General features: G+C 50.4%; 1 protein-coding gene across 1 annotated transcript in view; it reads right to left on the reverse strand.

Moving 5' to 3' along the window:
- Positions 1-14,871, reverse strand: part of LOC125933144 (slit homolog 1 protein) — a 169,830-nt gene extending 154,959 nt beyond the window's left edge. Inside the window, exon 1 of the mRNA XM_049646006.1 lies at positions 14,675-14,871. Within this exon, the coding sequence (XP_049501963.1) occupies positions 14,675-14,871 (197 nt within the window). The remainder of the gene's footprint in view (positions 1-14,674) is intronic.
- Positions 14,872-25,909: the final 11,038 nt, after the last annotated feature.

Genomic DNA, 25,909 nt, shown 5'->3' on the forward strand with positions numbered 1-25,909 from the left:
AGCCAGAGGGATCCTTTCAAGATGCAATCTGATCGTGTCAGTCTCCACTTAAACCCTTCAATGAATCCCCATTGCTCTTGGAATCGAGACAAAATCTCTACCGAGAACTACAAGGCCCGCGCGGCCTGCCCCCCACTCCCCCTTCTGATTCGCTCCCTCCTGTGGCAGGGCCTTTGGACTGCCATCCGTTCTGTCTAGAATACTCCTTCCTCTTTGCCTGATTCCAAGTGTTCCTTCCAGCTGGTTAAACTCCCTATCACAGGCCTGCAGAACACCCCAAACTCCTCCTCTGCAGCACAAACCAGATGGATTTGGGGGCTTCCTTGACTGGTATCTCAGCCCCTGCATGAGTTTATAAGCTCCCTGAGGACATGAACTGTGTCAGTTTTTTCTCACTGTTGTATCCTCAGGGCGTAACACAGTACATGGCACCTCATGGATGCTGCATTAAGTTACTGCTTGAATGCATGAATAGATTTGCATTAAAGTGGACATATTTCCAACAGCAATGGGTTGAGTGGGTTTTCCAATGTTTCCCTGCTCCCCGCACCAAAGGGAAAAAAAAAACAACCTATCCTAATTAAGAATTACTCTCCCCGGGCTGCCTGGGTGGCTCAGTCAGTTGAGCGTCTGACTCTTGAATTTGGCTCAGGTCATGATCCCGGCGTCATGGGATTGAGCCCTCAGTCTGGCTCTGCACTGAGCATGGATCCTGCTTGGGATTCTCTCTCTCTCTCTCTCTCTCTCTCTCTCTCTCTCTCTCTCTGTCTCTCTCTCTCTCTCTCTCCCTCTCCCTCCCTCTGCCCCCCACCCAGCTTGCTCTCTCTCTCTCTGAAAAAAGAAAAGAAATGCTCTCCCTATCCGATCATTATGTTGTAAACCTGAAACTAATCTAACACTGTGTCAATTCTACTTCAATTTAAAAATAAATAAACTCGAGGGCACCTGTTTGGCTCAGTTGGTTAAGCATCCGACTTCAGCTCAAGTCATGATATCACGGTCCATGAGTTCGAGCCCCGTGTCAGGCTCTGCACTGACCGCTCAGAGCCTGGAGCCTGCTTCGGATTCTGTGTCTCCCCCTCTCCCTGTGTGCCCCTCCCCCCCTCATGCTCTGTCTCTCAAAAATGAATAAATGTTTAAAAATATTTTTTTAATAAATAACCAAATTTTTACAACAAAAAAATTTTTTTAATTAAAAAGAAATGCTCTGCCCAAATGGACATCAGCCAAGAAAAGCTCCACGCACTGAGGACACTGCTGTGTTACCAACAACTTCCTATAGCCCACGGGTGAAGAGGCTGATTTTTACTCAGCTGCTCTCATAGGAAAATTCCAGCCCCAGGGCTTCAGCTGCTCTGTTCCTCTACTTCCTTCAACGCACCAGCACTTCTGCCGCAGGGCCTTTGCCCATGCTGCTCTCTCAGCCCAGGACTTCCCAGAACAGTCCTTCCCTCCTCACCTGCCCACCAACACATACACCTGACTGACTCCTAACATCCTTCGGGGCTTCAACTGAAACATCTGATCTAGACCACCTCTTTTATGTGTTCACTCAGCTCCCCCTCCAGAGCTGGGACTGGAATTTGGAGTTGTGTGCAATAATATGAGATCCTTTGTTAAAGGCCAGTCTCTCCTGCCAGGCTAGGAGAAGCAGAGGCCACATCTGGTTTGCTCCCTGCTGTACGCCCAGCACCCTCCACACAGTAGGTGTTCACTGAATAGAGTGAAAATAGGCTGATAAGCAATCCTGCCCACCGAGCCCGGCTGCTGCTGGCATAACTCGGCCCAAGCGCGGCACACAGTCCCTCCAGCTGGCTGAGCCTTGCCCACAATCCTCAGGCATCAGTGGGTCATGATCAGGAGGCTCCCCCAACACCTCCTGCCCCAGCAGAGACCACAGGCCTGGTACCAAGTGCTGGGACTGCCCTCCAGCATACAAGAAGTCAAGAAGCCCCAGGGATGAGTAGTCAGGGGCCCCATGCCAGGACAAAGATGCTGCTGGTCGCACTCTGCCTCAGGCTCCTGGGGACCCATCTTGCTTCCTTGGCTCGAATACTAGAAATATCTATACGATCACAACCAAGCCAACTCATTTAAGCCTCGCGAGAGCATCTGGCTCACATTATGAGGAGACTGAGGCATAAAGCATTTGAGTAACTTGTTCAGGATCAGCTAGCTGGTAAGTAGGTTGAAGACGTAAGCCTTAGCATGTCTGACTCCAGAGCCCAGGTCTTTCTTTCTCTCTTTTTTTAATTGCAATAAAATACACATAATAAAGCTTACCACTTTAACCATTTTAAGTGCACAGTTCAGTAGTGTTAAGTGTATTCACGTTGTTGAACAGATCTCAAGAGATTTTTCATCTTGCAAAACTGAAACTCTGTTCCCATTAAACAATAACTCTCCATTCCCCCCCCCCCCCCGCCCCCGCCTCCGTGCCCTTGACCCTGGCAACCACCATCCTGCTCTGTCTCTAGGAATTTCACCATTTCAGGTACCCCATATGAGTGGAATCATAATAGTATTTGTCTTTTTGTGACCAGCTTATTTCACTTAGCATTGATGTCCTCAGAGTTCATCCATGTTGCAACATGTGCCAGGATTTCCTTCCTTTCTTAAGGCCGAATTATATTTCAACTGTGTGTGTGCACCACGTGTGTTTACCCAGTCATCTGTACATGGACGCTTGGGCTGCCTCCGCCCTTTAGCTATTGTGAATAACGCTGCTATGAACATGTGCAAATATCTTTGAGACCCTGTTTTCAATCCTTTGGCCGCATAGCCAGACGTGGACTTGCTGGATCATCTGGTAATTCTGCTTAATTGTCTGAGGGATCGTCAGAATGTTTTCCAGAGGGGCTACACCATTTTACATTCCCAGCAATAGTACACCCGGGTGTTTCCACACCCTCACCACCAATTGGTATTTGCTGGTTTTTTGATAGCAGCCCTTCTAATGGGTGTGAGGGGGTCAGGGCCCAGCTGTTAACCCCCATCCCATGGTGTGTTCTGTTCTGAGGCGTGAAGTGCACCCCAGTCTCTTCATTACCAAGGCCTGGACTTGCCCTCGCCGATCCCCTTCCCAGGTCTGGGGCCTAGCCCTAAAAGCACAGCCCTGCCCACCTCAGGCCCCTGAGAGGCTATCCACCAGCTAACGCTCTGACGCTGAGTCCTCCCACAACACCTCCCCACATCTCCACCCCCGACTCTGCTCACTGAACCCCCACCCTGAGGCTGGACACCTCCCTGTGCCGGCCTGCACTTGGGTCCACCCTGCAAACATGCGCAGGCCGGACTCAATCGCGGCCAATTTGCCTTCATGCTCCAGGGCTAAGCCCTCACAGGGGTTTCACAGGTGCTGAACGAACGACGGATAAACGAGTGAATGAATGAAAGAAGCCAGGCCTTATTAAGATGCGTGGTGCAGTAGCCGGATTTTAAAGACTAAACACAAACACATCTCAGAGCCTCAAGGCTCAGGGACCCTGGACACCCCCGCTCAGCAGCCGTCTGTGCCCCCGGGCACATGGTACGCCTCTCCAACCCACTCCTCAGCAGAGCAGCGATAATAGCTTCCTCCAGGGACAGTTGTGAGCAGAAAAGCAGGGGAGGGTAAAGCAGGGCTCTGAGCCTGGCCCGGGCTGGGGGGCTCTCCGTGGTGACCGCAGACCCCATCACAATTCCCCACTGCTGCTCTCCTTCTCTGACCTGTCTCCCCATCCCCAAGGGTCTGGCTCCTCATTTCCAGATCGCCCCCCAGCCCTCCATGCTCCGGTCCATCTGCCCCTACACTGCCGAGCCCACTCCCCCTCAGTGCTCCTGCGTGCTTTCCCCTCCCGCAGACTTCCTCACGGCTGACTCACTCCCAACCACCTGCCTTTGCCTCCCACTTCTCCCAGGAAACAGGCTGCCCAGCTTGGCCAGTGACCCACACCACAGGTCCAGAAGCTGTCCTCAGGCAGCCTGTCTGCTCTCCCAGGTGAAGCCCCCTCCCCATCTCCAAACTCCTTCTCCAGCGTGGCCAAGAACCACCTGGCCAGGTTCGGATCCACGACCAGGAGCTCTTGTTCTCCACCTTCTCCTCCCCTGTTGCCTTCTCTTCCTCCTGAACCCACCCACCCCCATTTTGAAAGTTTATTTATTTATTTTGAGAGAGAGAGAGAGTGGGGTGGGGGGAGAGAGAGACTCCCAAGCAGGCTCTGTGCTGTGAGCGCAGAGCCTGATGTAGGGCTCAATCCCATAACTATGAAATCATGACCTGAGCTGAAATCAGGAGTCAGACTCTTAACTGATTGAGCCACCCAGGTGCCCACTCTTTTTTTTTTTTAAATGAGATATATAATTGACATACAACATTATGTTGGTTTTGGGTGTACAACACATTGATTAGATACCTGTATATATCGCAACATGATCAGCACAGTAAGTCTAGTTAACATGTGTCACCTCACATGGTTACAACACTTTTTTCTTGTGATGAGGACTTTTAAGATCTACTCTCTTAGCAACTTTCAAATATACAATACAGCATTTATTTTATTTTATTTACTTTGAGAGAGAAAGCAAATGAGGGCGGTACAGAGAGAGAGAGAGAGAGAGAGAGAGAGAGAGAATCCCAAGCAGGCTCTGAGCCATCAGCACAGAGCCCGATGTGGGGCTCAATCCCACAAACTGTGAGATCATAACCTGAGCCAAAATCAAGAGTTAGACACTCAACCCACAGGCCCCCGGGCACCCCTGGAATACAGTATTATCAACTGCAGTCACCATACTGTACTTGACATCCCAGGACTTACTGACTTTATAGCTGGAAGTCAGTACCTTTGACCTTCACCCACATCACCTCCTGCCATCTTACCGTGGGCGGAAGCTAAAGTCAAGTCTCATAAGTCTTCAGAGGATGCACTTTCCTTACCAGGAAACCCAGTGCTTCTCTCCAAATGTGTTCTGGGCACCTCCTGCATCTGAATCACCTGAACTGCCTTTGCCAAAAACCAGCTGAATCAGCATCTCGGGGACGGGTCTCGGAATCTGCATTTTATACCAGCTTCCCAGGAAATTCTTTTTTTTTTTTTTTCAAGATTTTATTTTTTGTAAGTAATCTCTACACCCAATGTGGGGCTCGAACTCACAACCCTGAGATCGAGAGTTGCAGATTCTACCAACTGAGCAGCCAGGCCCAACCTCTGCCCCTCCAACCCAGGAAATCCTTATTCCTGTTGAAGTTTCTCTTCCACCTCTTCCCCAGGAGGCCTTCCCAACTGTCTCTCCAGTCCACATACTCTACAAAGTAACCATCCCCTATCCCTACCCTTAAGGTCACCTTTTAAATGTAGCTGATTACTGGCAACTCAAACAAAAGAAGTAGAAGCCAGGTTCTCTTCTCCCGGCTCAGCCACCCTCCCCAAAGTTCTCTCCCCGCTCAGCCACCCTCCCCAAAGTTCACTCCATTCCCAAGATCATTCCCCCAGGCTGGAGGCTTAGGGCCCCATGACCTTCTCATTAGCTCTCTCTGTACTTCCTGACTCGGTCCAGTCCTGTTTCCTCCTGTGGCTCTGCCTCTGTGGCTCAACTCCATGAGGACTGTGGCCGTTGCCCACTGGTACGGTAGCAAATTGCCACACGCTTAGGGGCTTAAAACAACACATATGTATTATCTTACAGCTCTGGAGGCCCCTTTTGGCTCACGGCCCCTCCCCCACCCTCCCACCCCCTTGCTTCCATGGTTATATCTCTTCTTCAAAACTGTAAAGGTCAAGAAAAGGCTTTTTTGAGCAACCTACCAGACAATGGGACTACAAAGATACATGAGACACAGCCCTGCCCTCAGGAAACTCAAAACCCAAGGTACCCATCAAACAAACCAGCTTCTTAGAAAGCAATAAAGTGCTCTTCCTTCCAGAAGAATTCCAATTAATAAATGTAGAAGGAATGAGGGAAATAGAAAATCAAAATTGCATAATAATGGTTGTAGGCAAGATCCATTAATGGATGCTAAAATTAGTAGGTAAGAATTTGAGGACAAAAAGTCTATGGCAGCCTCGACGTATCTCCCCCAAATATTATTAACAGCAAATGTGAATTCAGTAATGTCACAGGGAAGAGAACAGGCAGACACTGTCTTAACCAAGAGATTAAGGTTAACATCACCAGCAATGAGACCTATCAGTGTCACCTACCACTGACAGGATGCACTGGGACGGGCACACCATCCCTGCGGCGTTCCTGCCAAAACTCCATTACCTCAATCCAATCAGGGAGAAACATCAGACAAAGCCAAAATGAAGAGCCTTCCAGAAAATAACTTACCAGTACTTTTCGGAAGTGCCCATGTCCTGAAAAGCAAGAAAAGACTAAGGAATTGTCACAGACCGAAGGAGACTAAGGGGAAATGACAACTAAACATCATGTGGAATCCTGGACTGGACCCTGGGGTAGAAGAAGGACCCTGGGGCACCTGGGGGGCTCAGGCGGTTAAGCGTCTGACTCTTGAGTTTGGCTCAGGTCACGATCTCATGGTTCTTGGGATTGAGCCCCACATTAGGCTCTGTCCTGACAGCACAGAGCCTGCTTGGGATTCTCTCTCTGCCCCTTCCCTACTTGTTCTCTCCGTCTCTCTCTCTCCCCCCACCCAAAATAAATAACATGAAAAAAAATTTTTTTAAAAGAAAAAGGACGCTAGAGAAGGAGTTGGTGAAATCCAAATAAAGTGTGTAGCTTACTTAATAGCCTTGTGCCAATGTTAATTTCTTAATTTTGATCATCACACTATGGGTAAGAGAGATGTTAACATTAGGGGAAGATGGGGCACCTGGCTGACTCAGTAGAAGACACGGCTCTTGATCTTGGGGTTGTGAGTTCGAGCCACGCACTGGGTGTAGAGATTACTTAAAACCAAAATCTGAGGCACCTGGGTGGCTCCATCGGTTGAGCATCTGAATCTTGATTTCGTCTTAGGTCATGATCCCAGGATCATGGGACCAAGCCCCACGTCGGTCTCTGTACTGAGCATGGAGCCTGTTTGGGATTCTCTTTCTCTCTCTCTCTCTCTCTCTCTCTCTCTCTGTCTCCTTCTGCCTCTCTCCCTTGCTTGCATGCACACTCTCTCTCTCAATATAAGTAAGTAAATAAATAAATAAATATTAAAAATTAAATAAAATCTTTAAAAAAAGAAAGGAAAACATTAGGGGAAGCTGGGTGAAGGGTATTTGTACTATTTTTGCAACTTTCCTGTAAGTCTAAAATTATTTTAAAATACAAGTTGTTCACATTTTTGTTTTAAGAATAAAATCACAGCAGTGGCAGTGAAACCACTGTCAACGGAAAAGCCAGAAACCACAGTGACCCTAACCAAGCGGCCTCCCCGCCACCAGCCGGTCTCCCCCTCCACACCAGAGCCAGGCCACAGGATGTCGTAAAACACTACTTTGCACTTGTCACCCTCCACTCAAAACCCCTGGGGTAAGTGCTCAAAGGGTCTCTTCAAAAGGACACAGGGGCAGCCCAAAGGGGCTCCCCCAAACGTGGGACACTCTGAGCGTCCAAATAAATAATGATGGGAACAACCCAAGGAACAAAATAATAATCCCTGAATCCACCCTGTTATAAACAGACAAACAGATGGAGGAAAAGGCCAAGTTCTTTCTTGCGGTAGAATGCCAGCTGATACTCAGAGAAGCAATGAGGATGCTAGAAGTGTCTCAGCGGCGGCTGCTAAAACCAGAGGAAACTGACGTCCCAACGTGACCCACTGAGGCCACAACGCCACTTACGTAGCACAACCTGCCAGAAGTGCACAACCTGAGCATAATGATGAGGATGGAACAGATGAAGCCAGACGGAGGGACATTCCACAAAATAACTGGCCTGTCTTCTTCAAAACTGTAAAGGTCAAGAAAAGCAACAGGCTGAGTAACTAGTCCAAATTAAAGGAGACTAAAGAGCTGTAACAAGTGAATGCCACGTGTAATCCTGCACACACCTTCTGAGAGCCACGGATGACATTGTTGAGGCAACGGATGGAGCGCAAACAGAACAATGGAGCAGATGCCAGTACGGTAGCAATGGTCAGTTTTCTGATTTTGATGGCCGTATTCTCAGAAAATCCACACCACGCTCTTTAGACAGAAAGACTTACATCTTCAATGTAATCTTTTTTTTTTTTAAATTTTTTTTTTAAGTTTATTTATTTTTGAGACAGAGAGAGACAGAGCATGAACGGGGGAGGGGCAGAGAGAGAGGGAGACACAGAATCGGAAGCAGGCTCCAGGCTCTGAGCCATCAGCCCAGAGCCCGACGCGGGGCTCGAACTCACGGACCGCGAGATGGTGAACTGAGCCAAAGTCGGATGCTTAACCGACTGAGCCACCCAGGCGCCCCTAATCTTTTTTTTTAAATATGTTTTTTTTAAAGCAGGCGCCATGCCCAACACGGGGTTTGAACTCACCACCCCGTGACCAAGAGTCCCATGCTCCACCGGCCAAGAGAGCCAGGCGCCCCTCCAACCTAATCTTAAATAGTTCCAAAAAACAAAAGTGTGCCTATGCATACTATATGATACAGCAAACAGGGAAATACGAACAATCGAATGTGGATAACAGGCATATAGGAGCTCCTTATGCTTTTGTTGCAACTTTTGTACAAAATCGAAATTATGACAAAACAGAAAGTTACATGGAGCACCAAAGAGTCTTTTTGGGTGATGAAAATATTCTGAAATTGGATTGTAGTGATGTTTGCACAATGCTGAGGATTAAAAAAAAAAACCACTGAATAGTAAAAGAAAAAAAATTTGTTTTGATAAAAAAATGTTATGCGCACACACGCACACACACACACACACTCCTCTGATGGCTCCCTATTTCCCAGCCCCATGGCCTAGTGCCCATCCATTACCTTAACCTCCTATCTCAGAACTCACCAACACGAATGTACCCACCGGCTGGATCCGCTCCTTACTCTCCTCCCCAAATGTATGGCACTCACTTTCTCATGCCCCAGGTTCCCCTGCCCTCGCTGCAGCTCGGCCCTTACCTAGGTCCTGCCCAGCCCTCAGACCCCACCAGCCCCTCCTGCCCACCCCAACTCCCATCTCTCCATCTCTGACGCTGATGGACTACTTGTCCCAGCGTTACTCTAAACACTCTACACAGAGTATCTCATTCAAACTCAGCCCTGCAAGGTAAGTGCCATCATTGGCTCCACTTTATAGATGAAGTAACGGAGTCACTAGTGAGCCGGCTGGGATCTCTCAGGTGGTAGTTGATGGAGCCAGGATTCAGACTGAGCCAGCGCCGGTAGCCGCTGTGCTTTAGTCCCCATAGACATCTTCGCACACCTGCTCTTCTGCAGACAGACCTTTCTCGCCCACCAGCCTGCAAGCTCCCTGGGGAGCCGGGTCCACACTCTGGACCTCTCATAACACTATGCACACAGCAGGTGCCCAACAGCTGTTTGTCCGCCACAGGCTGGGTTCCAGAAAGAAGAGGAGGGGGTTGCAAACTCCATCAAAAAGAGGAGCCCGTTCTCCACCCCCACCCCCTCACCACCCCCCCCCCTCCCCAGCACAGCCCAGCTCCCTGGCTATTGCCCAAGGCCCGGCCGTCATCTGCTCTGGGTAATAAGTATTTGTATGGCGATAATTACAGCATTTGGGGAGAAAATCCCATTAAGCAAGAGCCCTGCCGAGCCGCTAATGCCGGCACAGGACTGGAGGCCAAGCTCCTGTCTGCTTCCAATAATGCAGGAGCCTCCCGTCCCTGCCACCCTTCACCCGGCCCCAGAGAGCACGGCTGTCCCCTGCTCGCAGCCCCAGGCAGCCAGGACCACCGAGGACCAGCCCCCTGCCTCCGAGAGGGGCACGGAGACAGGGGCAGTGTTCTCGGGGGCATCCAGAACACCAGTGGCTACACGGTGAGGGAAGAGGGAGCGGGGCCATGCTGGGACCCAGAAATGAGTGGTGCCCCAGTTCCTTTCATGTCCTTGCAATTCTGTCACCTTAATAACAATAGTAATACTACCATTTAGGGGGCACTTGCTGTGTGCTAGGCCCTGTGCAAAGTGCCACTCCCAGCACTGTCGCATTTAAATCCTCACAACCAGCCTCACAAGCAGGTCTGCTATCGTCCCCACTTTGTAGGCAAGGAAACGGGGTGCTGAGGAGTCACGCCTTCTCCAGAGCACTTACCCCAGTTTGCCATTATGTGTTTATTCTCATATTGTGCCATTCACCTCTACCTCCCTTACTGGACTAAAACTCAGGGAGAGACAGGTGGTTTGGTGTTCTGTCCGTCACTATTCACTCAGCACGATGCAGACACTCGATAGACAGCTATCTGTTGAATGAATTAATTAAGCCCCATAACTTGTCCAAGGTCCCCCCAGCTGCTGAGTGGCAGAATGGGGCTAAAACCCCAGGCGGTCTGGCTCCAGAGCCATGTCCTCAGGCCATCTACCCTGCAGAGAATCCCTGCAGGCCACCACCCTGCTCCCTCCTGCAAACTGCAGGAGACAAAGCTGCCCAGGTCCAAGGAAGGAGCACTCTGGACAGCCAGACTCCAGAAGAGTCCCTCGCAGCACCACCAACACTCACGTGCTTACCTCCCAAGCTCTCCCCTGCCCCACCGGAATCCTCAAACCTTTGCTTGAGCTTCTCAAATAATAATAATAACATCACCCAGTTAAATCACAAAGCATTTTCACACAGCCCTGTGCCAAGCACACCACCAGGCCCTCTGCGTGCATTCGCTCCCTTAATCCTCACCATCAACCTGCAAAGCTGTCATCATCGTCCCTTTTACAGATGGGGGAACGGGTCTCAGAGCAGATGGAATGACAGCACCAAGGGCCTGCCACCGGTCATGCAGAGCCCAGCAGTAAGCCCAGGGCACCTGCTACTGGAGCCGCCAGCCCCACTTAGAGGCAGCCTCCCCTGCACAATGCAGGTCTCCGCTGCAGGAGACCACAGTACAGACATGGCTGCGGTCTGGCCCCCTGACCCCTCTCCATGACCACCACCCAATTGTCATTTGGAATTCCAAACGGGCTCTTGGCTGTCCTGGGAGGTCTTCCTTGGGCATGCCCACCCAGCCCCGTTGAATGGGGCCTCCAGATTCAGGGGGCCAGACCAGGAAAAGGCAAGGGCCCTCCAGGCCTCTGCAGCAGGCAGGGGAGCTAGGGCAGTGGACAAACTGGCCACGATGCAAGAGAACAGGCCCCCAGAACCTAACGAACAGCAGATCATGCTGGGCCCGAGGTGCGAAAGGAGACTAATGGGTCTCCCCCAGGGCCTTTCCCGGCCTTAGCATCCTCAGGCCTCTCCTGTCTCTGCACCCTGCACCCACGAGGGCAATCTGTGACAAATCTAGAGTACAAGTGCCTGGGGTGGGTGGGAGAAGCGGTGTCCCCGCATATTACACCCTCTTATCACACTCTCCTGGACGCTCTAGTCTAAAAGACTGTTTTAATTTTTAAAAACTCCAACTGAAAATCAAAGTCGTTGAGTAGAAGAAAAGACAATTAATAGCGGCCGTGGTTAGGTCCCTCTGAGCCTGAGTTCTACAAAGAGATGAAGCTTCCAGGCCTCCTCCACCACACCCCTAACCCTCACTCCGTATTTTAATTGTTCCATTGCAGCGAATTATTCAGCGTCCCTGCCTCACGCAGCCCACCAGCCCCACAGCCCCTCTGGCTGAACCAATCTCCTCAACAGCTCTGGAGTCTGCATGGCCCTTTCCCAGAAGTCTCCGCAGCAAACCAATCTCTTCCCACTTGGGGGGACAGGCCCGGACCCAGAGTTACGGGATATGTGATCATAAAGTTGCCGGGTCTCGTGAGCTGCCAAAGAAACTGCCCAGAAGACAAAAGGCGAAGGCACAGCTGCACTCTTTCCCAATTTCACAGCCGCAGAAGCCACTGTCTCAGGCTCTGACACTGCACGACACCCCTATCGATTAGACAGGGCGTTTGCTACAGCTATTTTGGGTCTGCCGGGGCGCTCACCAAGGCCTCTTTTCGGGGTGTTCTATTCCTCTTCAAATGGTTCTTCAGAGGCCTGCCTGCTGCACAGGCTTTCACCCCCTGAGAAGTTTTGCACTCAGAAAAGACCAGACTTCCCCCGGCTTCCCCCTGGTAAGTCACCCCTGGATTCCATCCCTGAAGTCCCCAAAGGAAAAATCCAGAGAGAGAGAGAGAGAGAGAGGACTTCCTGACTCTTCCTCACCTTCCCAACCTCAAGCCCTGTCACATCCCACTGGATGTGACACGCTGCAGCCCCGGGACAAAGCCGGTCCACTCACCCATCAGGCTGGCACACGCACACCTGCGGGCCTTTTGCCCGAACGTTCCCTCTATTTGGGCTGCCTGCCATCTCTGCTTGGCATACTCCGACCCAGCCACTACTGGGTCCCAAAGTATGCTAATAAAATGGCCCATCCTCTGAGAAGCCCCTTCCCTCCAGAAGAGTGCTTCCCATCCCAATGCTCCCCACCACAGCCCCATCACACTGCCAGCCTGGCCCTCTCCCAAGAGCTTCCAGTTATGTGTCCCCTGCCTGGTCCTCTAGACTGTATGTCTCTTGAAGGCAGGGACTTGCTCACTCCCTGCTGGAGCCTCAGCACCGAGGGTAGTTCCTGGCTCTGTTACACATTTGCTGAATTAAATAGACTTTTCTCCTGATCCTATCACAATAATACCTCTCACTTAGTAAACATAATGAACCAGGATGCTTTCCATATATGATCTTCGGTCCTCACAAAAACCAGCAGCAGCCCCATTTTCTGGATGGAAAGTAACAAAGGCTCAGAGAAGTTAAGTAACTTGCCCAAGGTCACACAGCAACCTCAGCAGTTGAAGGCCCAACTCTCTTTTGCATTAGGAAATTTCACTTCCGTTCCACTCTGATAGCAGAAGAGTTCAAGAGTTCCTGAACGCCAAAACTGACACTGTCCTCAGGACTAAAGGTGGAGAGAAAGAGCAAGGAATGAGATGACTTCAGCATTCAGGTCCAAAAGCTAAGGCAATGGGCTACCGTGTCACAGACCTAGGCTGTCATCAGCATAACAGCTGCAAGAAAAATGCCCTGTGGATGCAGCAAAGGAACAGAGAATAGGTCCAGGACAAACAGGTGTGGAGGGTGACCCTGCAACCTCAGGGGTCCTCTGGGCAGATTCCTGACCCTCAGTCCCTCTCCATAGCCACACAGGGTAATGCACAGGCTGCCCCAAGGAAACCTGATTCTGTCCAACCTCTCCCCATGCCAGCATCTCTCCGCAGCCCCACAACACACATGTACACACACACACACACACACACACACACACACACACACACACACACCAATTCCCATCTAGATTGCATCTAGATTGCAAATTCTCTGAAACCTCCATGGGAATTTTTCAGACTCAGCCAAGAAGAGTCTGGGGCAAACGTGTGCTCACTAATTGCTGACCTTGGTACAGAGTTTGATCCAGGAGATAGCTCTCCCCAGGGTCAGATTTCTGCCTTTGGCCAGCTGGGAACTGTGAAAATGCGCTCAAGTTATCGAGATATGTACGCCTTTCCTGAGAGCACTGCAGTTGCCCAGGAGTGTGGGGAGAAGGGGCAGGCAGGTTTCAAAGGAGCTGGCAGCCTTCTCCAAAGTCCAGTTCAATAATCTCCCGAAGCAGTCACCTCTGCAGGCAGCACAAAGACCCTGCATGTGACCAAAAATCTACACACATGGCCCATGTACAGGGACTCTCACAACCTCCCACTACTGAGGCGACACCACGGGTACTAGGAATTCACACAGACACACATTCTGCAGGAGAATCTGGGTAAACAAATTATATAGATCCAAACACACACACACACACACACACACACACACACACACCCTACAAAGCTCAGCCCATCTAGAAAGGGCTGAGTTTTCTCAAGAATTTAGAAGTAAGAGACAACAGGGGAAGATGAATTATTTTTAAATGACTTCACGGTCCATGTCTCCACTCCAGGCTCCCGACCCCTCAGCATTATCACACCTACCCTTTTCTGGGTGTCGATGTAATATACCCCAGGCCCCAAACCCAAATCCCTCAGGTCCCATTGTCTGCCTCGGTTAGGGATGGCTGGATGTGAGGTGGGGGGACCAATGCCTGACACCTGCAAGAGAAGAATTCTTAAGGCTCTGGGGCAAACAATGGGGAGGCAGGGGAAGACTGGAAACTTCAACTCCATCCCATCTTGTGGCCTATCACCTGCCTGCCAGCCCACAGAGCCCAGTCCACACATGCAGCTCAGACCACAGCCCAAGCCCCATGTGCCCAAAAGAAGACATGGTGCCTGGCAGTGCGAGGAGCTTCCCCCCTGAGTGCCAGGAAGGCTCACCGGCACCAAGTCACAGGCACCCTGTAGGAATCAAGTGCTGGCGCAGTGGGAATGGCCTGCCAGGGCTAAGGGCAGGGTGCAGGGGTGAGGATGGGAGCTGACAGCCCCGCCAGGGCCCTTTGAATCCCGGGAAAGGGAAACAGGGGTGCTGCTGGCTCCTGGCTCAAGAAGGACCCCGGCAGGCACTGACCCGTCTATTGGCCACAGAGCCGGGGCCCCAACGGTTTTGCCCCACCCCAGCCCTGAACTCGTCTTGGTGGGAGGGTAACCGCGGGGCTCCCTGAGCGCTGGGGATGGGGGCCGTACTCACAGGCGCTCCGTGTTCCGTGGGATGTTCTTTGGGATGGCCTGCAGCCCCGTGCCGTGGCAGTCCACCGTGGTGCCGGTGCAGGTGCAGAGGGCGGGGCACGCGGTGGCACCCAGGCGCCACGCGGCTGCCCACAGCAGCAGCCAGAGCTCGGGTCGGACGAGCCCCGCCGAGGGCCCCCTCCCGGGCGTCAGCGCCATGGTGCCCTCACCGCGTCCGGCTGGTGTGCCAGACGGCGGCAGCCGCTTACCATCCCCGTCCGGGGCGGCCTCCAGGTGCGGTCCCGGGGCAGCGCCACCGAGGAGACCGCGGGCTCGTACGCGATGCCCTTGCGGGCTGGGAGGCACCTTGCTCCTCCAAGCGACGGCGCCTGTGTGCGGACCGAGGGAGGGCGCCTTGGGCGGAGGGCGCTCGGCTCCTCTCCGGTTTCTCGCTGGCTGCGTCTGTCTCCCTCTCTCCCTCCCTCCAGCTCCCAACTGACTGCTGCGAGGAGGAAAATGGGCAGGCCCCGCGCGCGCACGCACCCTGCGCACACACACACACACACACACACACGCACGCACAATCACACACTCACACCCGCACGCTCGCTCCCACCCGGCAGTCATCCATCAATCGAAAAGCACACATCCAGGGCCAGACTCCTCCCCGCCCTCCCCCAGCAGCCCCCTCCCCCGCCTCCCGACGACGACCACTCGGCGGCTGCGGCGAGCAGCGCAGCGTACAGTTTCAAAGGTGGAACCTCGGAGGCGCCGTGAGCGGGCAGGGGGCTACGGGGGAGGGGATGGGAGGATGGCCACCGCTCAACCTGTCCAGTCCTGGCCCCGGCCGACTACACACACACACACACACACACACACACACACACACACACCGCGAGTATGTGCACACTTAGACGCAAGCACTCGGAACCCGCAGCCCCAGCAGCTGGGCCAGAGCGAGGGGGAGATCTTATTTTGCCGCCTGGACCCCCTTCCCCAGGGCCACAGACATGCTTTCCCCGACGTCAGAAACGCGTCCCAGGCCCCACCAGACTTGCTTTGTGAATACTTGGTGAAAGGAAGCCCCGCACCCCAGCTCTCCAAGCTACCTACCTTACTTAGCCTTGGACTTTGAGGGCAGAGCCTTGGGGGGGGGGGGGAGGGAGGGAGGCGGAATGTACAACAGCCCTAGGCTAAGTACAGTCTTCTCCCCTGTCTCCACCAAGATGGCAGCAACCCACTTGTCTGAGGAGAAGACAGCAGCTACCTACTCCGTCATGAAAATGGCCCTGATGTGGACATTTGCTGTCAGGGAGATGTTATTTCTGCCCAGTCGGCTACACTGGCTTCCCAGGTGGGGATGCAGGGTTTGGGCAGAGTATCAGTGGGGGTTGGAAGTCCAACCCACACTCACAGCAATATTCTTCCATTTCTAACAGATGAAAACGAATATTCGGTCCTGCCATCAGAGGACTGCAGACAGGGCTGGAAGAGGGCTGGGTGGCCTGCTTGGGAGAGAAGCTCCTTCCACGGTCCACCCATGTCAACCCCCAAGCCTTTACCCTCCTTTGGGTAGGGACTTTTCTTACTCCAAGGCAGGTGTAGACACAGGTGTGGGCATGGGTGTGAACAGGAAATCCAGAGAGGGAGAGAATTATCCTCAAGCCCAGAAAAGATGAAGGACCTCCGGAAAATCAAGAACAGCTGTGGTTTGCTTGTTCTCTGTAGGACCCAGACATCTTTTGTCCATCGTCCCCTGATTCCCGGCCACCTACAGGCGCTGGCAAGAAGAAACAGTTAAGCGGTTCCAGAAGCACCTCCCTTCCCTGGAGCTGGCTACCTGGGTTTCCCCTCGGGAGGAACCAGAAAGAAAAGTAGCTGGTCCAGGAGGTGCCAGGGGTAGGCACAGCATGGATACAGCTTGTGGGGGGCGTGGGGGGATGTGGCTAGTCTCCATGAGATTAAAGCCTTATCCACCAGGTATCCAAAGACTTGGGGGGGGGGGCTTTGTTTTCTTTTCCACCTTGATGAAAATTTTACTATCTCCGCTGTCATAGCAGAGATAGAACTGTGGCCAGTATGTCACAACTAGTGTGACTGGTGTTATGGGCTTTTGACAGTTCTTTTTCAGGTTTTTACACACTGCTCTCCATGACCTCCATCCCAGGCCATGGTTCTTCAGTATCAATCAAATGACACCTTGAGGGGAAGGGGCCTTCTTGGGGGTCCCCAGGGGCTGTGACCTTAGAGAAGCTTCCCACAAATTAAACCAGAATTCCAGCCTCCAAGGGCCTCCTCACTCCTCTCCCTCACCAATTTCTGCCGCTTCTCCACAGGGCGCTCAGCCCCCTCCTCTCACAGGCCCTGCCAGCTGCCTCAGGCAGAGTTAAATCCTCATCCCACTGAGCCTGCTGCTTTGTTTACCCCCTCTTAGCTGGAGCTGTTTACACATGTGGCTCCTTCCCTGACACTCCTCCTGGGGCAGAGCCTGCCTCTCCCCCACGGCTTACTTATTTCCTCGCTTTGGCACTTAACCCAGCACCTGGCACTTAGTAGGCCTGTCACAGACGGCACTCAGACTGTTGAAGATGTCCAGTTTCCAACCTTCTGCTCCAGCGGTGCCTCCCCAGCCCGGTGACCTCAGAGGGCTCCTCAGAAGCCAGGACCCATGTGGGGAAGAGGGAGAGTGTTGATTAACTGGGCCACTTGCCCTGGGGGCTTCAGAGTGGTAGGGTGATGGGATGGAGGGAGGGGTGGGAGCCAGCAGGGGGCTGTAAGATCAGCCCTGCCCGTGTCTCCCAAGAGCCAGCCAGTGCCCTAGAAGCTTCTAGACTGGCCTGGACAGTGAATCCCAAATTGTCACCACCTGGCAAAGCCTGGCGTTTCCTATAAAGGGGAGGGAAGGAAGGGGGCCCCCTCAGACCCAGGACAAAGACTCCCCATGCCAGCCTAGTCATGGGAGGCCCTGCCCCAGCAGCCAGTCAGCTCCCCAACTTGGCTCCTAGCCCCAGTTCCTCCACCCCAGAACCTGGCTGGCTCCCCAGTTTGGGAGGCAGCTAGCCATGAATGAACGCAGCTCATTAGCGTTCCTAGCACATTTACTCTTGAAACAACCGCCTGGCCAGCCGCTCACCCCCCACCCCCACTCTGCTTTGCTGGTTCAGTTTCCTCTCCCAGGCCCCTCCCTCTGTTGGATCTCCCTGCCCCCTCCCTACAGCAAGGCCACCTGCTCCCTCTGCACGGGTGGGGAGGAGGCAGCCTTGTCATACTGCTTCTGCCAGAAAGGCTCTGCCAAAGCCCACTGGCTACCGTCAGGGCAACCCGGGATGGCGGGGTGGGGGGGTGGGGGGACTTGGGGCTGGGTCTCCCTATCCCGGTGGTGGGCATCTCCTCCAGCCCCCTCAGCCATGCGTGCTCAGGAGTTGAGGGCCACCTCCCGCCTGTGACCGGGGAAACCTCTGGGGAGTGCCTCCTTCCAGCTTTCTGCACAGGGCCCTCTCCTCCACCTCCACCAGCCCTTCTGAGGCACCGAGAAGCAGAGCACCTGGGTGAGGCTGCAGAGCACTGCGGTTTGGATTTCTGGACTGCGAACGGCAAGAATGAGACAAAACGCCTGCCATCTGGGCGTTCGTTCAACACCATCTATTAAGTATCTATGTATTATGTACACTGTCCTGGGACTTGGCACTTCAACAGAGAATAAGAACTGCCCTGGCCTGCCCTGAGCTCCCAGTCCAGTGGGGAACAGAAAGAGGAAAGCCCACTCTGCATGATTAGTTTGGTAAGAAGGAGTGTGGAATTGCAGAGAAGCCAGAGTGTGGAGCTCAGGGTAGGGCCAGAAGGCTTCCTGGAAGAGGAGGCACTTGAGCTGAATCTTGAAGGATAAATAGGCATGGGCTGGGCAGCAAAACAGGAAGAAAGCCTTTCTGGGTGAAGAGAAGTACAAAGGAAAGGCACACAGATTGTGGCAGCGTCTCAGTGGCTGAGCTGGGGCAAGTTCAGCAAGGCTAAAACGTGGCAGGTGTTCGAGGGGGAAGTGCAGGTAGAGATCATAGAGGTGGCAGGTGGGGCGGGGGCGGAGGGCAGACATCCCAGAGGCCCTGGTGCAGCCATTCTGGCTTTACTGGGCTTGCAGAAGTCCCTGGTCTGTCCCCGTGCTCAAGCACAAGCCCATATATGTAGGTACCTGCAATGCACTATGCCTGGAACCAGTGGCCCAGAGAGGACAGGATGATGGCAGACAAACAGTTTCAGCATACGCTTTTTTTTTTTTTTTACTGTTAGGATTTTTTTTAGCTGTATAGTATGACTTAACCTCCCCATCACCACCAAAACATTTTTAAATACCTTTGTATGCTTATTATAAATGCTAATTCCCAGGACCCACCCCAGACTTTCTTAATCAAAATCTTTACTGTTAACACACTGGGGAGTGAGAAAGTATGATTCTGATGCGGGTTCCGGGGACAGTGCTCTAGAGCCTGGTGTGCTGAGTTAATCAGTTTGAACTTGGACCTGAAAACTCTGGGAGCCACTGAAGGAAGGGGCCCAGTGAAGACAAAGGGTCTGAGGCCTGTCTGCCTCCCTCATCTCCAGTCTCCACACACTCTTAGCAAAGATGAGACACGTCAAAGAGAAAGGCAGCCATGGGGGACTGGCGGGGAGGGGACAGAGCCACGTGGCAACGGATGCGTAGTAGTAGCTTCAATCACAAGATGTCACAGCTGGAAGGGGATAAAGAAATCATCAAATCCAAACACCACCATACAGTTGGCAGCTCAGAGAAGTGAAGCAACCAACCTAACCTCACAGGGCAAAGGAATGGCAGAGCCGGGCCATGATTGAGGCTGCATCTTGATCTGCTAGGCCACACACGTGAGAAGAACACAGCATCTGGTCCATCCTGGGCACTCCTCCTGACCCTACAACCCCCACAGGGACTGAGAAGCCAGAAGTCTCCAGGGAAGTAGTGCCAGCAGGGCTCAGGATATGGTAGCTTTAATCTCTAAAGCCCTTGAGGTACTCCAACTTGAAGGAGGCTGGACTGCTTGAGGCTTTCAATGACAAAGCCTAAGGCAGAAACAAGCTCCTAGACTTAAGATCAGTGGCTTTTCTAGAGGCTACCATATGCATCCAGGACAACTCTGACAGTTGAGAAGCAAGAGACACGCAAAGGGGAGAGGGAAGAAAGGAGAGGTGATGAAGACAGAAAGCAGGGGGCAGAGTCTGTGCAGGCAGCAATTTGATCATTCATTTATCAGACACTGATTGCATGCGGACTGTGAGCCACGCATTGAAATACAAGAGATTTTTTGCTTGGGATTCATTGGGCTTCTTGTATCTTGCTCATGGTTTAATTCAAATTTGATGTTTTCCATCATTATTTCTTCAAAAGCTTTTTACATCCCCTCCTTTCTTCACCTCTGGGGACCCCAAGTACACATATATTGGGCCACTTGACGTTGTCCCAAAGGTCACTGATGCTCTGTTCATTTTAATCTTCTCTGTGTGTTTCATCTTGGTGAGTTTCTCCTGTTGTGTTTTCACGTTCATATCTTTTCTTCTGCAGTGACTAATCTGCTGTTAAGCCCATGCGGTGCAGTTTTATCTCAGACATTGTGGTCTTCATCTCTAGAAGATCTATTTGGGTGTTTTTTCTCTCCCCTATTTCTTGATGTGCTTATGGTTTCCTCTGCCTTCTCATGCATATGGAATATAGTTGTAATAACTATATCTATGAATTCTATTATCCTGCATCATTTCTGGGTCAGTTTTGATTGGTGGCTTTTTTTCTTCATTATGGGTCATATTTTCCTATGACTTTGTATCCTAGTAATTGTAGATTGGATGCCAGACATTGTGGATTTTACCTTGTTGGGTGCTAGATATTCTTGTATTTCTAAAAAAAGTACTCTAGAACAGAGTCAAATTACTTGAGAACAATCTGATCCTTTAAACTTTCCTAGGCAAGACCAGAGTAACCTTTAGTGTAGGGCTGATTTCCCCACTACTGAGGCAATACCCTGTGAATAGTCTACCCAATGCCCTGTGAATTTGGAGGCTTTCTACTCTGGCTGGTGTCAACACCAACTCTGTGGGAGCTCCAAGGATTTTTTCGTCTACTCCATTTGGGTGGAACTTTCCCCAGCTTCAGATAGTTTATAGCATGCCCTGATTGATGTTCAGCTAAAGACTAGGGATGGGATGGGGCATCACAGGGAGGAACCATCTGCAAATCCCTCACTACTCTCTCTCTGCAGCAATTTCCTCTCCCATCTCCCTGGAAACTGTAGCCACCTTGGCCTCCCAATCTCTCAGCTTCAACTCCACAATTCAGCTTCATGACGGGTTACACTTGGGTGCCCCTCCTGCTCTGTGGCCTGGAAACTCTCTCCAGCCTATAAGCCAAGGCAATTATAATGCTCACCATGCTTGTTTTCCCTCTCAAAGGAATCACCATCCTACATTACCAGTTGTCCAATGTCTGAAAACAGTTGTTTCATTTTTGGGTTTTGTTTTTGTTTTTGTTTTTTAGTTGTTTAAGGTGGAAGGGTAAATTTGCTCATTATTCTACCTACACAGACACAGAAGTTTGGGGGCGCCTGGATGGCTCAGTTGGTTAAGCAGCCGACTTCAGCTCAGGTCATGATCTTGTGGTTCATGGGTTCAAGCCCCACATCGGGCTCTGTGCTGACAGCTCAGAGCCTGGAGCCTGCTTTGGATTCTGTATCTCTCTCTATGCTCCTCCCCCACTCCTGCTCTCTCTCTCTCTCTCTCTCTCTCTCTCTCAAAATTAAGTAAACATTTTTAAAAAATCTTTTTTAAAGACAGAAGTTTGTAAGAGATGTTCAGCAACACTCTGTGCCCTTTAAACTCTCCCAACATGCTAAGGAGATACAATCAAGCAGTCACTTGACTTTGACAAGTATCACAAAATTGGCCAGAGAAGGGGCCTCAGTCACACGGGGCTTCTCTCAGTTTATAAAGCACCTCACACTCTGTGCACAAGACAGTCCCTATGCTAGCAAGCTCTTTCTGCCATTCTCAACATGGCTTAGTCCTCCTCCTCCTCCTAAGCAACACCTCCTCCAGGAAGCCTTCCCTGACTTCGGGTTGAGTCAGCCCCCTCCCCTGTCATGCAGTCTCCTGGCTCCCTGTGCCCCCTTCAGAACACTGATACTGTCATTTGTAATTGCTTGTTTACCTAATGTCTCTCCTTTCCCCCTAGGCTGGAGCTCCATGAGGGCAGGTTCCCATCTATGTTGTTCCCTAATGCCTAGTTTAGGGACTGGAGCATAGAAAATGCTGAATAAATATTTTTACTGAAGCATGGGGTGGGGGGAGCATTCAGGGGAGGTGTATCTTGAGAATAAAGGTGCAAAAAAGGCAGGTCTCCTGTAAAAATCAGGATAATAAAGAGTCACATTTGGCTAGAAAGAGAATTCCCCAGGGAGCAGTGAGTTGGGTGTTTTGGAAATCCATGAGCATGGAATAGCTTTTCATTTATTTGTATCATCTTCAATTTCTTCCATTAATGTGTTACAGTTTTCAGAGTACAGGTTTTTCACCTCCTTGGTTAAATTTATTCCTAGGCATTTTATTCTTTTTGATTACATTGTAAAAGAGACTGTTCTCTTCATTTCTCTTTCTGCTAGCTCATTGTTACTGTATAGAAAAAATGCAACAGATCTCTGTATATTGATTTTGTATCCTGCAAATTTACTGAATTCATTTATTAGTAGGTTTGTTGGTGAAGTCTTCAGAGTTTTCTCTATATAGTATCATGTCATCTGCAAATAATGACAGTTTTACTTCTTCCTTTGGATGCCTTTTATTTCTCTTTCCTGTCTGATTGCTAGGGGTAGGATTTCCAGTACTATGTTGAGTAATGGTAAATCTAATTTTTTAAAAAACATACCAAACATTAACATTATTGGGATTATGGGTGATTTTTAGCCTCTTCTTTTATACTCTTCGATATTTTCTACAAAAAAAACCCCCCACATTTTAGAAATAAAAGTATAATTACTAAATCTATAATTATTGCCTGAATAAAATTACCATTAAACTTAGTATTCCAAATTTAATTATTTTATGAGCAAACTAAATAACACATTTTACATTCCTGCATTGAAGAGCTGTTATAAATCTGCAAAGGATGCTTAAAATAAGTGATGGCTTGTATGAACTATCTAGAATAGGTAAACTCAGAGAGACAGAGAATAGATTAGAAGTTATCAGGGACCAGAGGGAGGAAAGAATGGGGAGTTATTGCTTAATGGGCACAGAGTTTGTTTGTTTGAAAATAGTTAGAGGTGATGTTGCACAACACTGCAAAAGAAATTAATGCCACTGAATTGTACACTTAAAAATGGTTAATATGGATATATATACCACAATAAAAAATAGTAATGTGATGGCTGCGTGTTACAGAACGCCCATCCGATCACTGGCTTGTCTCCAGCTGCCCAAGATGGATGCAACAAATTATGAAAACGGTAGTTACCACTAACAATGAGCAACTGCTGCCCAGAGGTAAATAAGCTGCTCATCATCACCTGCTGACAGGGATCGGGGATTTGAACCCAAGCAATCTGACCCCAGATGTCACACCTGTAACCATTTGACCGCACTCGACAATGGCAAAACGGTCTGCTGTAGATTTCATATGACATAGATCGTCTGTAGGTAACCCTGCAAGGAAGGTACTGCTCTTCCTACTTACGGACAGAAATCGGAGAGGCTCACAGTGAACTGCTTGCCAGCTTATCCAGCTGGTGGGGGCAGGGCTCCATTCTTAGACCCAGGCTGGTGCCTGCAAAGGCCTGACAACGGTGTAAATGACTGATTGCAGATTGAAAACAACCGAAGCAGTATTTAAATTGACTTGGGGGAAGTTTGGAGGATTTTCAGGCAGGGCAGGAAGAATTTTTAAAATCAACTATTAGGTTGCTTTGGGGCTTCTGCCAAGCCAGTTTGGGTCCTTGGAGGGTGTTTCATCTTCAATGAACATTCATCAATGAACATTTATCAACCTCAGCCAGGGCAGCGGTCCAGAACCTAAGGTTCTGGGCAGATTTGTAGACACTTGCTCCCTGCAGGCTCCACCTGGGAGGACATGGATGGGGTGCCGCTGCGGGTTCCGGGGAGAGGGAGAGGTGGGTGAGGGCAGCGTGGATGCTCAAGGGTGGGGTGGGGCCATCTGGACCTGCTGTCGGCAGGGGCAGGGGGGAGGGCCTGCTAAGGGGGGGGGGGGGGGGGGGCTCCCACCAAACAGAAACCACTCACTTTTGTTGGATCAATCAGGACAGTGCCTCTGGACAAATGGGGATGGACACAGCACAGAGGCCCTCTGGGAAGTTTCAGGCACCATCTGCAAGGAGATGAGGGCAAACTGTACCCAGGGAAGCACTGAACTGGTCCAGCTCTGTGACCAGTCCAGTATGTCCACCCACCCAGACCTCAGTTTCCCTCTATGAGAACAGATGGATAGCACAGTTCAATGCTTCTCCAGAGATAAACTGCAATCCCCAAGCTACAGTCCCATTTTACAGATAAGGAAATAGAGCCCCTAGAGGAGAAATAACTAACTCAGGGTCACAGAGCTGACTGGCTATCATAGATCAGCTTCCATTATGTTCATGTTTGCTGTCCAGCACCTAGCACAATAACTGGGACCTAGCACATGCTCAAAAATGTTTATGAAATCAAAATGAACTGTAATGGGAGCAGAAAACCCAGGTCCTCGATCCTTGAGGAAAGACAGAATTTAGAAATCCAGTTACTGTAACAGTCCAGAGCCAGACCAGCTGGCGTCTAGATAAATGTGCCCAACCAGGGACCCCGGACTGCTGCCCAGGCAGATCCACTCCTTTCTGCTATGAAAATCAGTTGCTTACCCCTTTCCCCAGCTGCCCATTCCCAGGACTTAGGGTGAGGAAATCACCTGAGGGCTTTGCCTTAAAACCTTGGAGCTGGAAGGAAACTTCCATAGCCTCTAGTTACAGTTCTGTGTTATGTCTCCTTAAATGATTTTCATCAAGTGGATTCAACAAATATTTATTGTGCATCCACTATGAACAAGGCTCTTTATTGCTAAAACAAGAAGTGTGACCCTTGTTAAAATTAGAAGCAAGTTTATAAGTCAGACAATTTCTACAACCAGAGGTATTTAGTGAGCCAACATAATAAGCTTTCAATACAAATGGTATATACAGCAGCTATTATTTCAAAAAGCAAAGATCTAGGGTAAAAGAGGTCATTTTTTGGAGAAATTGCCTTCTGGGTGGAAAAAAATAATAATTTCCAGGCATAGAAAACTCATTAGTGGACTAGGGAAGTATCCCAAGGCTCTTTCCAACAGACACAGACAAGATCTGCTCTAGGACAACTAAAGAGAACTGAAGATTTGACATCTGGCAAAACAAACTTTAGACAAGCCCCTGAAAAGTCAAGAAAGAATTAGAGGGAATTCAAGATTTACTCAAGCCTGCAGACAACCAAAGTTCAATTACATAATTGAAAATATTAAATATGCTACAAATATTAAAACAGTGAAAGGTTAGAGAACAAGCTGCCTGGTTATATAAAAGTGTTTGCTTTAAAGTCTTGTGCTGAACTGATGTCCAACCTCAGAGTCAGAGTCTGAGTTCAACAGCCTCATGCGGACCGGGAGCCCAGCAGCGTATTTGATGTGAACAGAGACTCGATTCACATTTGATGCAATTCAGTGCTTTGTGAGTAGAAATCCATTCACCTACCCTATGAACCAGCTAGTTCTCTCCTAGGTAGAACTATATGGATATTGCTACAGATATAGACATGGATATAGAGACAAATTACTGTCTTAGCTCTGGCTGCTATAATAAAATACCACAGACTGGATAGACTGGGTGGTTTGAAAACAGACATTTATTTTTCATAGTTTTGGAGGCTTGGAAGTCCAAGATCAGGGTGCCAGCATGATCAGGTCCCTTTTCCTGGCTTGCAGAAAACTGCCTTCTTGCTGTAGCCTCACACGGCAAAGAGGAAGGTCTGGAGTTTCTTCCTCTTCTTTTTTCTTTAATGTTTACATATTTGTTTTTGAGAGAGAGAGAGAGAAATTTATTTTTGAGAGAGAGAGAGAGAGAGAGCACGTACACACACACATGCGCACGCGCACGCAAGCAAGGGAGGGGCAGAGAGAGAGGGAGACACAGAATCTGAAGCAGGCTCCAGGCTCTGAGCTGTCAGCACAGAGCCCGATGTAGGGCTTGAA

This window comes from Panthera uncia, chromosome D2, assembly GCF_023721935.1.
Source record: "Panthera uncia isolate 11264 chromosome D2, Puncia_PCG_1.0, whole genome shotgun sequence".
NCBI classification, from domain to species: Eukaryota; Metazoa; Chordata; class Mammalia; order Carnivora; family Felidae; genus Panthera; species Panthera uncia.